This window comes from Myzus persicae, unplaced genomic scaffold (genome assembly GCF_001856785.1).
Source record: "Myzus persicae strain clone G006 unplaced genomic scaffold, MPER_G0061.0, whole genome shotgun sequence".
NCBI lineage: Eukaryota > Metazoa > Arthropoda > Insecta > Hemiptera > Aphididae > Myzus > Myzus persicae.
The window spans coordinates 9352-23313 of NW_019104204.1; the positions used below are offsets into that span (position 1 = coordinate 9352).

The 13962-nt window shown below is 26.2% G+C and overlaps 1 protein-coding gene across 3 annotated transcripts; it reads left to right on the forward strand.

Annotated features, from left to right (window-relative positions):
• The first annotated feature begins 2088 nt into the window (after positions 1 to 2088).
• On the forward strand, positions 2089 to 13088 carry LOC111039965 (serine/arginine repetitive matrix protein 1-like). 3 transcript variants are annotated; one of them, XM_022323647.1, is made up of 10 exons: positions 2090 to 2396; positions 3631 to 3846; positions 3910 to 4090; positions 4184 to 5545; positions 5616 to 5974; positions 6034 to 6119; positions 6194 to 6258; positions 6781 to 6840; positions 8244 to 8419; positions 13030 to 13088. In XM_022323647.1, the coding sequence occupies exons 1-10, from the start codon at positions 2385 to 2387 to the stop codon at positions 13033 to 13035; spliced, it is 2523 nt and encodes an 840-aa protein (XP_022179339.1). In that variant the 5' UTR covers positions 2090 to 2384; the 3' UTR covers positions 13036 to 13088. The 3 variants fall into 3 exon arrangements, with proteins under 3 accessions (XP_022179338.1, XP_022179339.1, XP_022179342.1); XM_022323650.1 differs by having other exon boundaries at positions 6197 to 6258; XM_022323646.1 differs by lacking the exon at positions 13030 to 13088 and having other exon boundaries at positions 2089 to 2396; positions 8244 to 9605.
• The last annotated feature ends 874 nt before the right edge of the window (positions 13089 to 13962 follow it).

The window sequence follows — 13962 nt, forward strand, 5'->3', positions numbered from 1 at the left end:
TGCATATATTTCATTATTTTTTATCGCATAATATTCCGAGCCCTGTTAATTATCTACATAGTAAACGAACGTTTTTAATAAAAATAACACTTTATGAAAAAAAGTATCAGGTATGGCTATAAACATAATGTATAGTTAGAATATGATGAATTTATGAATAAATGAAGTAAAATAAGATTGGATAAATATTGTTGTTTAACTGGTATATTTGAAAAGTGATAAATAAAATGAAATTACTTATAACAAACAATATATACCAATACCGTCGGCCGAATTACCGAGGCGTATCCAGGCCGTCGGCCTTGTTTATTTTGGCCCAATTTATAATATAAAATTAAAAATGATTTTAGAAAAACTCTATAGTCCCCCGTTCATACAAAATTCTTGATACTGGTGGAAATTTACACAAAAAAAACCATGTAAATTGATTCAATAAAACTTCAAATATATAGATATAGGTAGCTGTAAAAAAAATCTTTTCATGTTTTTACAATAAATTTAATATTATGGCGACGGCACAGCAACAATAACGTCAGCAATCAACATCGGTTATATTATTGCCGTGTTCGAAATTTATCGATACGAATTCTATTATAAATCATAATAAATTACAAGTATAGATCGGACCTGGAATGCTTATCATCTGTTATTGTATGATATAATTATTCATAAAAGAAATGGAGGGTGGGCACTTGTCTCCAGTGCCCCCACCAACGACACAGGTAAATATTAAACAGGTATCCGAGTCATAGCAAAATATTGATACAAATAAACAATCCATTTACTGGTTGACTGGTGTTTTATAAAAAATCTATAATTTATCAGTAAAACGTACATAATAATTTGAATTTTATTACGATACGTTGTCCAGTTAGCAAAGAGATCACTACTCAGTTATTATTTGTATATGTTATGTTCTTTGGTGTATACATTCGTCAGAACTTGGTACGCATCGCACGATCTCTTTCCACGACTAAATACAAATAATAATTTATTCGTTTATATTAATTGTTGTAATATATTACATTTTTCCAACAATACGAAACGAACTTCTGCATGGATTTAAAATAACTCTTATTGTGGACTGTGGAAACCACTCACCAATGTATAAAAAAATATTTTTTTAAAGAAGATTTTTTCTGTTCGAAAATTCTCAGAAGTTATACTTTACTTCAGCTGATAAATCCTAGTATGGAATTTTACACAGAAAACCAAAAACTATCGTAGATCAGGGGCAAGCCCCAAAATCTTCACCAATTTTGAAAAAAAATAGTTTAACATATGAACCTTTCAATGAAAGGTGCATCAGAATATGTTAAGCTAGTATGGACAAATTTTTAAGTAAAGATGTTTGAAGAGTGGCATTTGAGCAAACAAACACGGAGAGTTCTTCATAGATAGGTAGCACATGTGTCGTGTAGTACCTGGACCCGGAGGTCTCGCAGAAAATGATATTAGTGCAAGCCACATGAAGGCTGCTTTGGTCAACATTTTATGGTTTGTATAGGGGCAAAACGCCGACTCAAAATCCAAAGAGCTGATTATACATTTAAACTTCCCACTGCCTAGGGTCGACGGTCGCTGAAAGACAGAGGTTCTTGAGTGACAAAGTCACCCAACTTCCAGTGGGCCGTGAAATTATTATGAGTGGCAGTCCGGCGGTACTGCGATACTGGACTGACCCAGTAGGAGCAGGAGTGACCTCCGAAATCTCCAGGTTTCAACAAAAATTAGCATTAATCGACAGCGAAATCCGCATCGGCCAGTGACGGACCGCATTGGATCCGATTGTTCTAAACTCGTTGAAATACATAGGTTTCCAAATAAAATTGAATAATTCGCTTCGGCGCTAAACTAAATTTATTCCGGTATTTATTTTATAAGATATGTATACCGTTACCGCCATATTTAGTTTAAATCTATGGTTTAATCACGTATGGAATATGGATGATAAGAAGTTGAAAATTAAAATTAAATTAAATTTATGTTGGTAATACACAAATGTAACAGGTTTGTAACACTGCGAATTTTCGAACTTCTTTGGATCATCTGTTTTGTTATTGTTTTGATTTTCTTTTCATCTTCATTGCTCCAATGCCCTATGTGTATGTACAATTAATATGTTTCAATGTTTGCGATTTTGTTTTTCTATTGACTTTTTTTTAGTCCTGGCCTCCTGGGAGACGGGAGTTCGTGTAAAAAACTAAAATCTTTGAGTTGTTGATTGTTTTCTCTTATTATTGTTACATATTTATTAGTAATTCCTGGAGTGTGCAAATTTATCTTTTTGTGACATGTTTCAATTATTTTAGTTTGTTATTTGTTTGTATTCAGCAGAATATACACACAAATTGGTTATTGAAGAGGATCATTAAAAAAAAAAAATGGATTTTAACGTGAGTATTAACGCTTTAACATATTTACCACAAATATATCACGAGTGGAATTGTATGTATCAGACCTACTAATGTTAGTTTATACATATTTAAACACAACATTACTATATATTAAATGCTTACATGTGTGGATTTAATAATTATAATTTTTTTTGGAAGATTGGATAAAAATTTTATTAGGTACACAGTAATGTGAGATGTGCCATATGTTAATCTTTTTGGTACTGTAACACTTATAATCATTTAAAAATTCAACATTGTTTGTCTAACATTTTATAGGTACCAACACTATCTTATTAAATTATAACTAATTGTACCTAATTTTCTAAATATGTTTTTATTAATACATGCGTGCTTGATAAGGGCCAATTTATTTTGAAACATGATTTACAATAACAGTGTCTTATAAGAAAATACATGTATGTAAATATTCAATATCCTTTAATTTAGGTTTAATGGACACTATACCGTTATGAGTATTTAAAAATTGTAAATTGTTTGTACAACTTAAAATACTTATCAACACTCTTTAAAATTAAAATATAATTAAAAGCCCACGAGAAACTTTCCGTAATAATCTTACCTTTAATTTTATTAAGAGGTCAATTTGCTCTAATTTTTAAGCTAACTGAGCTAAACGTGATCTGCTGAATGTAAAATTTGATATGTTATGCTCTTGTAAGACGGTGACAACACATGCGAGTATAGCGTCCTCTTAAGTGAATCATGAAAGTTGTGGTTTATTTGGTTGTTTTCTAAGCCTGTGAGATTTTCTTGTGACATATTACGTGCTCTTACATATTTTGTTGAGGATTTGTAGAAAAGCATTCTAAACGGCATTGTTTAGCCTTTATTTTACCACTAATAACGAAGTTGAGACCAAGAACCTGATAGCAAAATATTATTGATTTGAACCTTGGTTAAAATATAAACTATCTTTAAGAGCATAATAAAATATAAATAGCTGATATTAATATGGGTTCATATGTCGTTAACTAATATTATGGTTAATGTGCTGGATATGCCTTTATAATTTGTCTGATTAAAACTTAGAATATGTTCTTCCCGAACGGTCCAAAATAATTCAATGTACCGAAAACCTAGGTTTTGATTTAGGCCCACCTTTTGTTAAATTGTTTTAATCCTTTTTAGTTAGTTATTTGGTTTGAAGAACTAAATACCTAGTGTTATATTATATTATTGTTTAATATTGATTATTTATTATTTTTATTAGAGTATTGATGATGATGATGTTGAAAAATTACGTCTAGCTGCACTTATGACATTCAAAAAAAAATCTAATTTGCCAATAAATTCAATAAGTAGTACATCTGGAGAATTTAATAAATTTGGAAATGGCAACTCCTACAATAATCCTGCAAGAAGTAATAACAGAGGACGCTGCTTTCCAGTACCAAATAGGTTATATAATAAACGCACATATGCTAATGTAAGTTAGAACTAATTTTATCTTTAAAATACCTTCTTTTATGAAATATTATGCTTATTTTAGGTTGGTTTTCGAAGACCAACTCATGCCAACAATAATTTGATTGCAATTATACCAATGGATACTGAAGGTGATTCTCTAAATGATTCAATATCTAAGAATTTACCTAAAAATACTAATTCAAAACACACGTATACTTCCGATTCCACCAAATCAACCAATTTTCAGAATTTAAATAATGAAGGTAATTGAATAAAATATTACAGTTATATCAAGAACTCTCAAATCAATATTCCAGACTACATATTATTGATTTTAAATGTATTTCTTTTTTCAGTTTCTACAAAATTTAGCAGATTAGAAAATGAATCTGGTTCTGAAGAAAGTGATGATAGTGAAGCTGAAGATGGAAAAGAAGATTCAGATGATGGAGATGTCTTATTATTGGGTGAAGAAGATGAAGACTTAGATGATCTTGATAAATTAATGGACATTATGGAGGCTGAAATTGCTGGTGGAAATGTTAAATCATCTAAAAAAGAAAAGAAAAGTTTAAAGCAAAAAAATAAAAAAGATAAGGGTACAGTAAAAAATAAATTGGATGCTAAAACTAAAGTAGATGAACCTCCTTTAACTATAAATCAACCCAAGATTATTGAAGATTCTAAACCTCAATTAAATCCACCTGAAGAAGAATTAGAATCTATAAAAACTTTAGAAGAAATTAGAAACTCTTCATCGCAATCTAGTTTATTGAAATCACGTGTACCTTTGAGATCTCCATCGCCGCCTCTAAGAAAAAGATCGATGTCTCCTTATAGTAAACTTCAAAAAAGGTCACCTTTGTCCAGATCACCACGAAGAAGATCTCCTTCCATAGACAGATATAGATATTCACCACAACGATCAAGGCCCTATCGTAGGTCTTTATCACCAAGGAGATCACCTAGACGTTTGTCACCGCTAAGGGAAAAAAATCTTTCTCCTAGACGATATTCACCTCTTAAATCTCGTTATCCCTATCGATCACCATCTCCCAGAAGAAGGCGTAGATCTATATCACGAGATGTATCGCCTAGTAGAAGACGGTTATCACCATTAAGGAGAAGAAGTAGATCTCCGCTCAAAATGAAATCAAAATCTAGATCACCTAAGGTAAGACCAGCTCTTAGAAGACGATCACCTAGTCCATTAAAAAAAGTAATAAGGTCAAGACCATTATCTCCTCCTAATAATCGGCGTAAAGATAGTAAAATTGCGGATGATGATCACTTAAAGAAAAGAGAAAAAGTTAAATCTGTTGATAATCAATCGGAATCAAGGCCAATAGATCCTGTTTTAGAAGCCAGAAAAAGGAAATTTGAATCCAACAAGCCAATTGAACCAACTAGTAAAAAAATTATTTTGAAAAAAACCAATTCAGTTCAAGTAGCAATTCAGACTGAAAATAAAGAGACTGAAAATGAAAAGAATGCCCCCGAAATAAAACCAAAAACTAATTTAACAAAGAAAGTAAAAAAAGTTGCACATTCCTTCCAGGTTCCAAAAAATGTTAACATAAAAATGAATAATGATTTGGAAACTGTACATTTACGAAGAGTTGTAAAAGTAAATACATCTTCAGATAAAATGTGTAATAAAAAACGACCCAGGATCGTGTTTGGGCATGAAGAAAAAAATGATACCCCTATTGAAGAAGGTTTGATATAATATTGATTTTATTAAAATTGTAAATAATTTGTTTTGCTAATATTGATTTTTTTTTTTAGTCGATAATTTTAATAAACCTATTGAGAATATTGCTAAATCAAATACAACTGTAACAAAAGTATTACATTCTGAAGCAGTAGAAGTATCTAGTACATCAGAAGAAGAATTATCAGAACAAGAAGTATCTGAGGAAGAAGTATCTGAAGAAAATGTAGATGAAGAAAGTGAAAAAGAAGATGGACAAGACTCTAGTGATAGTTGTGAGGAATATATTGAAGAGGAAGAAGAAGAAGAAGAAGAAGAAGAGATTGATGAACATCAACAGGGAGTTGATGATAAAAAAGAATCCTTGCAGTGTAATGATACAGTTGATCTTAGAACAGAACTTAAACGAAGAAGGGCTCTTCGATTAAATATGGTAAATAAAAATATTAAATTCAAATAATCATTTAATAACAATTCGTTCTCAATGTTTAGATTCAAGTGGAAGTAAAGAAAAAACCAGAATCATTTTATCCTGCACGGTTATTACAGTCAGCTATAAGAGGTGTTGTTGGTTCGAGGTATGATAATATAATTATGAATGACTAAAGATTTATTAAATAGTTTTAACTGAACATTTATGACCATTTTTCAGCAGTACCAATGAAGTTAAAAGAAAAAAACATTCTAAAATACCAGAAATTAGCATAAAAACAGAAGGTTTGTGATATGATTGTTTTATTTTTTATTAAATTTTATTGGTTAAATAAAAAGAATAACTAGGCCTGGGAAGTTGTATGAGTATAATAGTTTTCTTTGATTTGATTTATAGCAGACTAAGCTAAAAACCCATTATATATATTTTTTTTTAATTGAGACTTTTATTTTATGATTTATTTAGTAGTATACACTATACAACTTCATAAATATTGTAAATATATATATTTTTTAATACTATATAGGTACCGATAATATTAAATTTTTTAATATTCATACTATCGTTCCAATAATGTTAATAAATTATTCATTTTTAAATTTTGTCTATTTTAGGTATTTTTACTTCTAAGCCCTCTTAATTATTAACAAAACACATTTTCTTACCTCTCATTAACTTGTTAACTTAATTACAACGTAATACAAATAATTGGCAACTATATATTATAAAGAACATATTTGTGTTTAATTAATAGTTATTATTTTATCTCTAATATATATAAATTAAAAATACTTTTTTTCTTTTAGGTAACTCAGATGGCAGAAGAGTAATTGTAATGAATCGAGACAAAACAAGGACCGACAATGGTAAAAATTATGTTCCTGTTTAAATACTGTTATCTCTTGGTGCCTCCATCTCCTTTTAACTCTGTTCAATCGATAAAAGAGTACTCTTACCGATTTTTCTATGTAGATAACTGTGTTTCGTTAAAGATGATGTTTATCAATTTAATATAAATTGATGTTAAAAAAATGAATCCCTCCAAATTATTTAGTTATTAAGTTTAAACATAATTTAATAGTAAATTACTAATTCTTAATACCGATCTTTCATTCAAACCAAAATGTTATGCTTTTAAGTTATAAATGATACTCGCTTTTATCTATAAACAGTATTCTCTATTGAAGCCAGAAATCATGTACTTTAGATGTAGCCATACCCGTATATGCTTGTGTACTAGATTTGATGCTGAAATACTGAGCTAAAGCCTTTTTTATTACTGCTCATGCATGAAAGACTGATAACTAGGGCTGAGGTCTTGTTTCACTAAAAAACCTCAAAATATGTATGCACTTATGCATTTAAAAACAAATAATATGCTCTAAAATAAATTTATATTATATTAAATATTGAAACTAAATTATAATTATAAAAAAATAATTTTAATTAATTGATAAAAACTTGAAAAATGAATTGCACATTGATCAACCTACAGTATGTGATAAATTATGACAGAACTGAAGTTTACTTCCTACAATCCTACACGTGTCCTAATGTTATCAGCCAGATAGTGAATTATCTAACCGATAATATTAGTATTAAATATATGTTGATATTCAGAAAATAATATTTTTTTTGTATGTTATATTATATTTAGTATCAAAATTTTACAAATTTGTACCTATGTATGCCCGTAATCAGTCTAATATACTCAAATATGCATTTATATACAATAATGACAAATCCACAAAACTAAATTGTTAATCTAACATTGTGTTGTGAAACATCACTCACATTGTTCTGCAACTTTTCTAGACAGAAATGAAAAACTTGAAGTCCTCACTGATCAGCCTTACTGATAACCTAACCAAATAAATTACGTGCATGTGCACAGTCTAAACTCTAGGTTCACTCTTATGTTGGGTATTTATGATGGCATAAAAATTAGCTTGATGGCCACATCATATATATTGTCGAAAGATTCAGACCAATGCATTCGTTTAAACTTTCAGCAACACTGATACATTTCAAAATATCTTGAAAATCATGTCTCTATAAAAAGAACTAATAAAACTAATTTAAAAATACTAAGTGTTTGCTACCTATAGAAAACTGAGAGGAAAAAATCTGTTTATCTTTACTATCATTAATTAGTGGTCTCTTCAATCAAGACAACAAGCCATTTCTTTAAATTATAATTCATTATATTATATGATATTTTTTGGTTATAAATGTAAAAATGTAATAACATTTATTTATTACAATTTAGTTCATGAAGATTATAATGATGCAGTCGAATCGTATGCAAGTGTCAAGCGTCTAAAGGGTAAATTAAAGAAGGGACCAGTACATTTGAGAACAACAGGTGTTAATAACGATAACACCAATCAAAAAGGACTAAGGAAGATCATAAAGCGTAACATTAATGTTACAAATTTCGATCAGGTATTTTATGTCCTAATCACATGCATTTTTATCCTCTTGGTCAATTTATTATATGACAATTATTTTGTTTCCATTTTACTTTTATGGTATTCTCCAAAATTCAAGTTAATTGTAGTTTAGTTCTTTCTTTCTAATTCGTAATAGGAACTAATTAATCTTTATTCATAAATGTATATTATTTACATTCCATTCTTAAAAAATTATCTCGATAAGTGCGATTTAAATATTTTATACTTAAATTATCATTTAATTTTATTAGTAAATACACAATTTGGTACACTATTAAGTGCGGTACTTAATATATTTAAGATACTGAACTACTAGAAAATTCTCAAATATATCTTGATTACCATTATGTACAATTTTAATCCAGTATGATACAGAACATTTCTTTTCTTGAAGATTGTGCTATACAAAATAAATAAATTTCAAAAATTGCCTGTACTTAAAAATTTGAATTAAGAATTGTTAATTTTTTTGTATGATATACTATTCTTTTTTTTCATTTGAGCCCTCCCAGTACATTTGAGCTTGTTTAACCACTATTACTCAAAAGATAAAAAATATCCATTTAATCTGAGCAACTATAACTTAAAATAAATGTAATCACAAGTCATAGAGTTTGTTTCACAGTTATTTAACATTTTTTTTTTTTATATTCTAAAATGTCAATTATTATTTATTAATAATATCTGATTATAAACTTCAAAATGTTTTTAACATATGGTTAATATTCAATCTACATATACAACATTGAATGTATTCAAAGACTAATATCTCTTTAATATTAAACATTTTTAATGTCTTTGGCACTTAGTATTTTTGGACAATTTTGTTATATATAATATTAGGTGTTTTCAATGAATTTTTTTATAAAATTTAGCTTACAGATATTATTTAAAAACTCCAGTTGTATACTGTTTTTGTGTGAATTATTTATTTATTTTTAAATTCAAATAGATTACTTATAACTAAAGACTGATTTTTTTTGAATCCATAAGACTGATAATTTATTTTCTGCTACATTAATTTCTCAGATCTCAGCAATTACTTTAGATCGTTTCAAAATATTTTTAACCTTTTATGTTTATAAAGTTACATATTTATTATGTTGGACTAACAATTATGTAGTTGAAGTAAAATGTTAAATAAAAATTCTATTTTTAATTTCATTTGTTGCTATTTATATTTTTAGATCTCACATTATATACTATATAGTATATTTTTTAGTTTCATTTGTTGGTAACTTCTATTTTCAATTTAATATATTTTGAGTTTTGAGAACAATAAAATTTAACACAATAATTTGCAAATTAACTTTTTTCTTTCAATTATGCTCATATTTTATTTTACATAGAAAAAATTTCACATTTTACTCATTTTTTTCTATGATAGTATCTAAATATTAATTATAACATTATTGACTGAACAATTTATAAAATATTCTCCTTAGTTTGTCAACATTATTTATTATATGTGTATACTAATAGTTATTCATGAAAAAAATTCTATAAATTATATTTACTATACTTAGTTTTTATTATTAAACTATTCCTTCCAAATGTCCAAATGTCCTGTTTAAATAACAATTTATTGTTAAGTGATTAATGAATACAATATTATAGTTATTATATATTAGTTATTTAATTTTTGAAATTAAAATGTATTATGGAACGGAGTGAATGTTTTATTTAATATTTTAAAATTTGTTTTCAGTGTTGATTAAAAGGTTTTATAAATGAGTTATAAAAATATTAATTGCACAATAGTCATGTTACCCAAATGTTGCTTGCTGAGATTAGATCAGACTTCTAAAAAATTAATTTAACAATAACCTTAAACATAATAACAATTTCTTTTAACACATTTGATGATCAATAGTTTAAATTAATAAAGTAGTCATATTTTTTTAAGACCGAATTGTCCTTGATCGAATAAATGTGTTTCCCGAAATATACGAATTTATGACCAAGATACATAATTGTTGTTAAAAATACTTTAGAATTTTGTATATATATATATATAACAATATTTCTTATTAAATTAATAAACTAATACTCATTTACATATTTTACTCTTGAGAATCTTGATAACACTTAGACATTGCTATTATATTATTGATATATACTATATAAGTATATAAAATTTGAAAGTATTTTTTAAAAACAATTATATCTCTTTGTTTAGAAGTCGTATATTCTTTAAAACACTTATATTGGATCTATGATAATTTTGTCTTAATGAGTAATTATTCATTAGTTTTGCCATTTAGATTATAATTTTAAAAAACCAATAAATTCTCTATGCTTTACATATAAAAACAACATCACTACTGTCGACCCGCATTCTGGCAGATACAAAATTTGGTATCCTTTCTCTAATGTTCATGATTTAAGGCTGGGGCTGTACCTTTACACTGCCATTCTATCTTGTTTAGTAACAACATAGGTTATGTGCAATTACCTTGTTTATTTAAACCATGGATACATCTATCCTTAGACATATGTTTTTCATAACTTGTCCATGGTCTAAACAAGCCACTTTAAGAATGGTTTCTATCTGACAACTGCAGCACTAAAGCTAGTAGGTACCCACTACACCATGTCAGATGTAGAGTTGAATGTATTTTAATTGTAAGTAACATGTTAACTTTTTTTTAAATATACGGAATACAACACGACACAATTTAATGTGAATCCATTTCAATTTTAATATTGGAGTTTATTGAAATATTATCAATTAGGGCACCTTGTAGATTTTTTTAAATTTAAAAATTTTAAAAAGGGTGGGAAATGGTTAACAGCTCTGATGTATAACAGATGTTGAATGTACAAAGTCAATCTGTTTATCTCTAATGTATGTGTTAAATTTAAGTTCAATGATAGATAATAATAACAATTGCATATGAAAACAATGATTCTGAGTAAAGATGGTCTGTCAATCTATATTACTAATCATGTTCATGATATATTTTTTTGTATTGCTCATAAAGCAATTTGTTTTATTATCAGTGTAAGGATAGATAGATTTAATTTGTTTATATTTTATTAACAATATTTGCGATATTGCGAACATTATTTTTTTAATTTTGGTATAATTAGTATGAGTAATTTTTACTAACATTTATAGAAAAATCTAAAATAAAAGGAGTTACCCAACAATTATTTTAAAATGTTAACAAATTTTTGTAATTTTTTTTTGTTTTTCTCAATTAATTTAAAAGGCAACAACAAGTTTAGCTAGAAAAAGTGTCTTTTCGGATAAAAAACAACATAAACTCCAAAATTATTACTTAAACATTTTCATAACTTGCTTCTAAATTAAAAAATAAATCCAACAAGGATTATGAGGATTTGGATATTCACTCTAATATTTAAAATATAGTAAAACAGACTCTTTTGAATGTTAAACACCATGTTACGAGTTAGTAAACCATAAGCAACACATAACGAATAATAGTGTCTTAATGGTGGTTATTACTTATTAATGGTTATGTAATGTAAACTAATCGGGTGAGCAGAGGAATATAAATAATACTTAAGAATAAAAAACACTCATAACATATATGTTGTATAAACTTAAATTTGTTAACTAAAACATTTCCAAACAATAATATAAAGTTCATGGTCTTAGACAATTTTAATCAACACTGTAATTATTAAACTATTTTCTGATATTAAAACAAATAATACTACTTTTTATGTATGATATTTTGTAGTTTTGTTTGATTGGGTTTATATCTAATGTACTGACATTGAACAAAAAGTATCAAATCGGTTTATAATTTGTATTATATTTATGAAATTATGTGATGATTATATTAACAAATTATGTTAAATTGATTGTTATAAATTACATTTATTTTTGTGAGTAATTAAATATATTATGTCCATTTTACAAAACAAAGTCGTTGTATGTTAAATAATAGTTATTTAAAGTTTAAAGCTTAAACACTTTTTTAATAATTATATTTTAAAATTGTTTATTCTAAGAATGTAATATATCATTTATTACTATTAATTGTTAGATTTCATGTCATAAAAAGAATATTTAATATTCTATTCTAATTTAATGTCAGTTGTAATATAAAATGAAATGTAATATTTTGAAAAAACAATTTAATTTATATTTATTATTTATTAGTCATAATATATTTTAGAGATGTTATTATATTTTATTTAATATGAGTTATTAATTTAATAAATATTATATTTATTGTGATAACTTAAGAATTCTTGCAATATAGTATTGTTATTATTATATCATTTTTGTTTGCCCTATTTTTTACGCATTTTTTTTTTATTATTATTAAATGTTATAGTTAATTTTTCTCATGAGATCTAATTTAAATATATAAAGTAATTATATGCTGTAATTGTAGTTTATTTCTAATAATTATATTCTTATTAATAGGGCTTACAAATATGAGTTGTATGTTTTTATTTTGTAAAACGGACATATTGTAAACAAAAATTGTATTGTAGTTATTTGTATTTTGTTCACTCCGTTTCGTGTTTGTTAAACCGTTTTCAAATTTGTAACGTATTGAGTAAGCAAATCGAATGTTGTCAATTTTTAACCGAAGTATGAATTTTTATATTTTGTCACAGATGTAGGTATCCAAAAGCATTTTCTACAACAAAACAACACCAGCGGCATTTTATTATTATAAAAAAAATTACATTTTCAACTTGGATGACTATCAACTTGTGACAACTTAAAATGTTATGTTGTTGCATTTAAATGTTTACATTATTATTATTATTATTATGTATACAATTTCCATACATAGCTTGTGTATTTGTTACTTTTGTTTGTAATTAGATATTATATACCTTTGATAATTATGTTTACCAATTGTAAACTTTTTAAACATTTGATATTTATCAAATGTTATGTAATGTAATAGAAAATAATTGTTTTATATTTGAATTATATATATATACTTGTATATATATAGATTATAGGTGTATAAATATATATATACACATTTAGGTGCCCATTTTTAAAATTTTTTTTTTTGAATGCCAATTTTTGTTTCTTATTCATGATTTTGTATTATTATGGTAGACTAGAGCTTTTATAATTAATTTCTATGCTATTAAGTGTGATAGAATATACTTTAAATAATTATTGTTCTTAATAACTATTTTTTTTTTATCATTGAGCAATGAAATACTTGTAAATATATAAGTGTAAATTATTATTATTGTGTCACCTTAAAAAATATTTTAATTATTTCAATATAATGTGTGTAATGAGATTATAAGTAAACGTCTGTGATTATTTTTCATGTAGTTTTAAGAGATAAATATATACAAATAAACATTAAACAAAATAAACGAATAAAAATGATTAATATATTATTTCCTATTTATTTATATTTTTTATTTCAGATACATAGTCAATTTACATGATCTGTATATTAGGTGGTTGTATTAAAAAATGTGTACATTTTAATATCCAATGATTAGAAATGGAACATAGATATTGTAATAGTAATTTTTCAGTTTCAATAGTTTTTCAAAAAAAAAATATTGAGA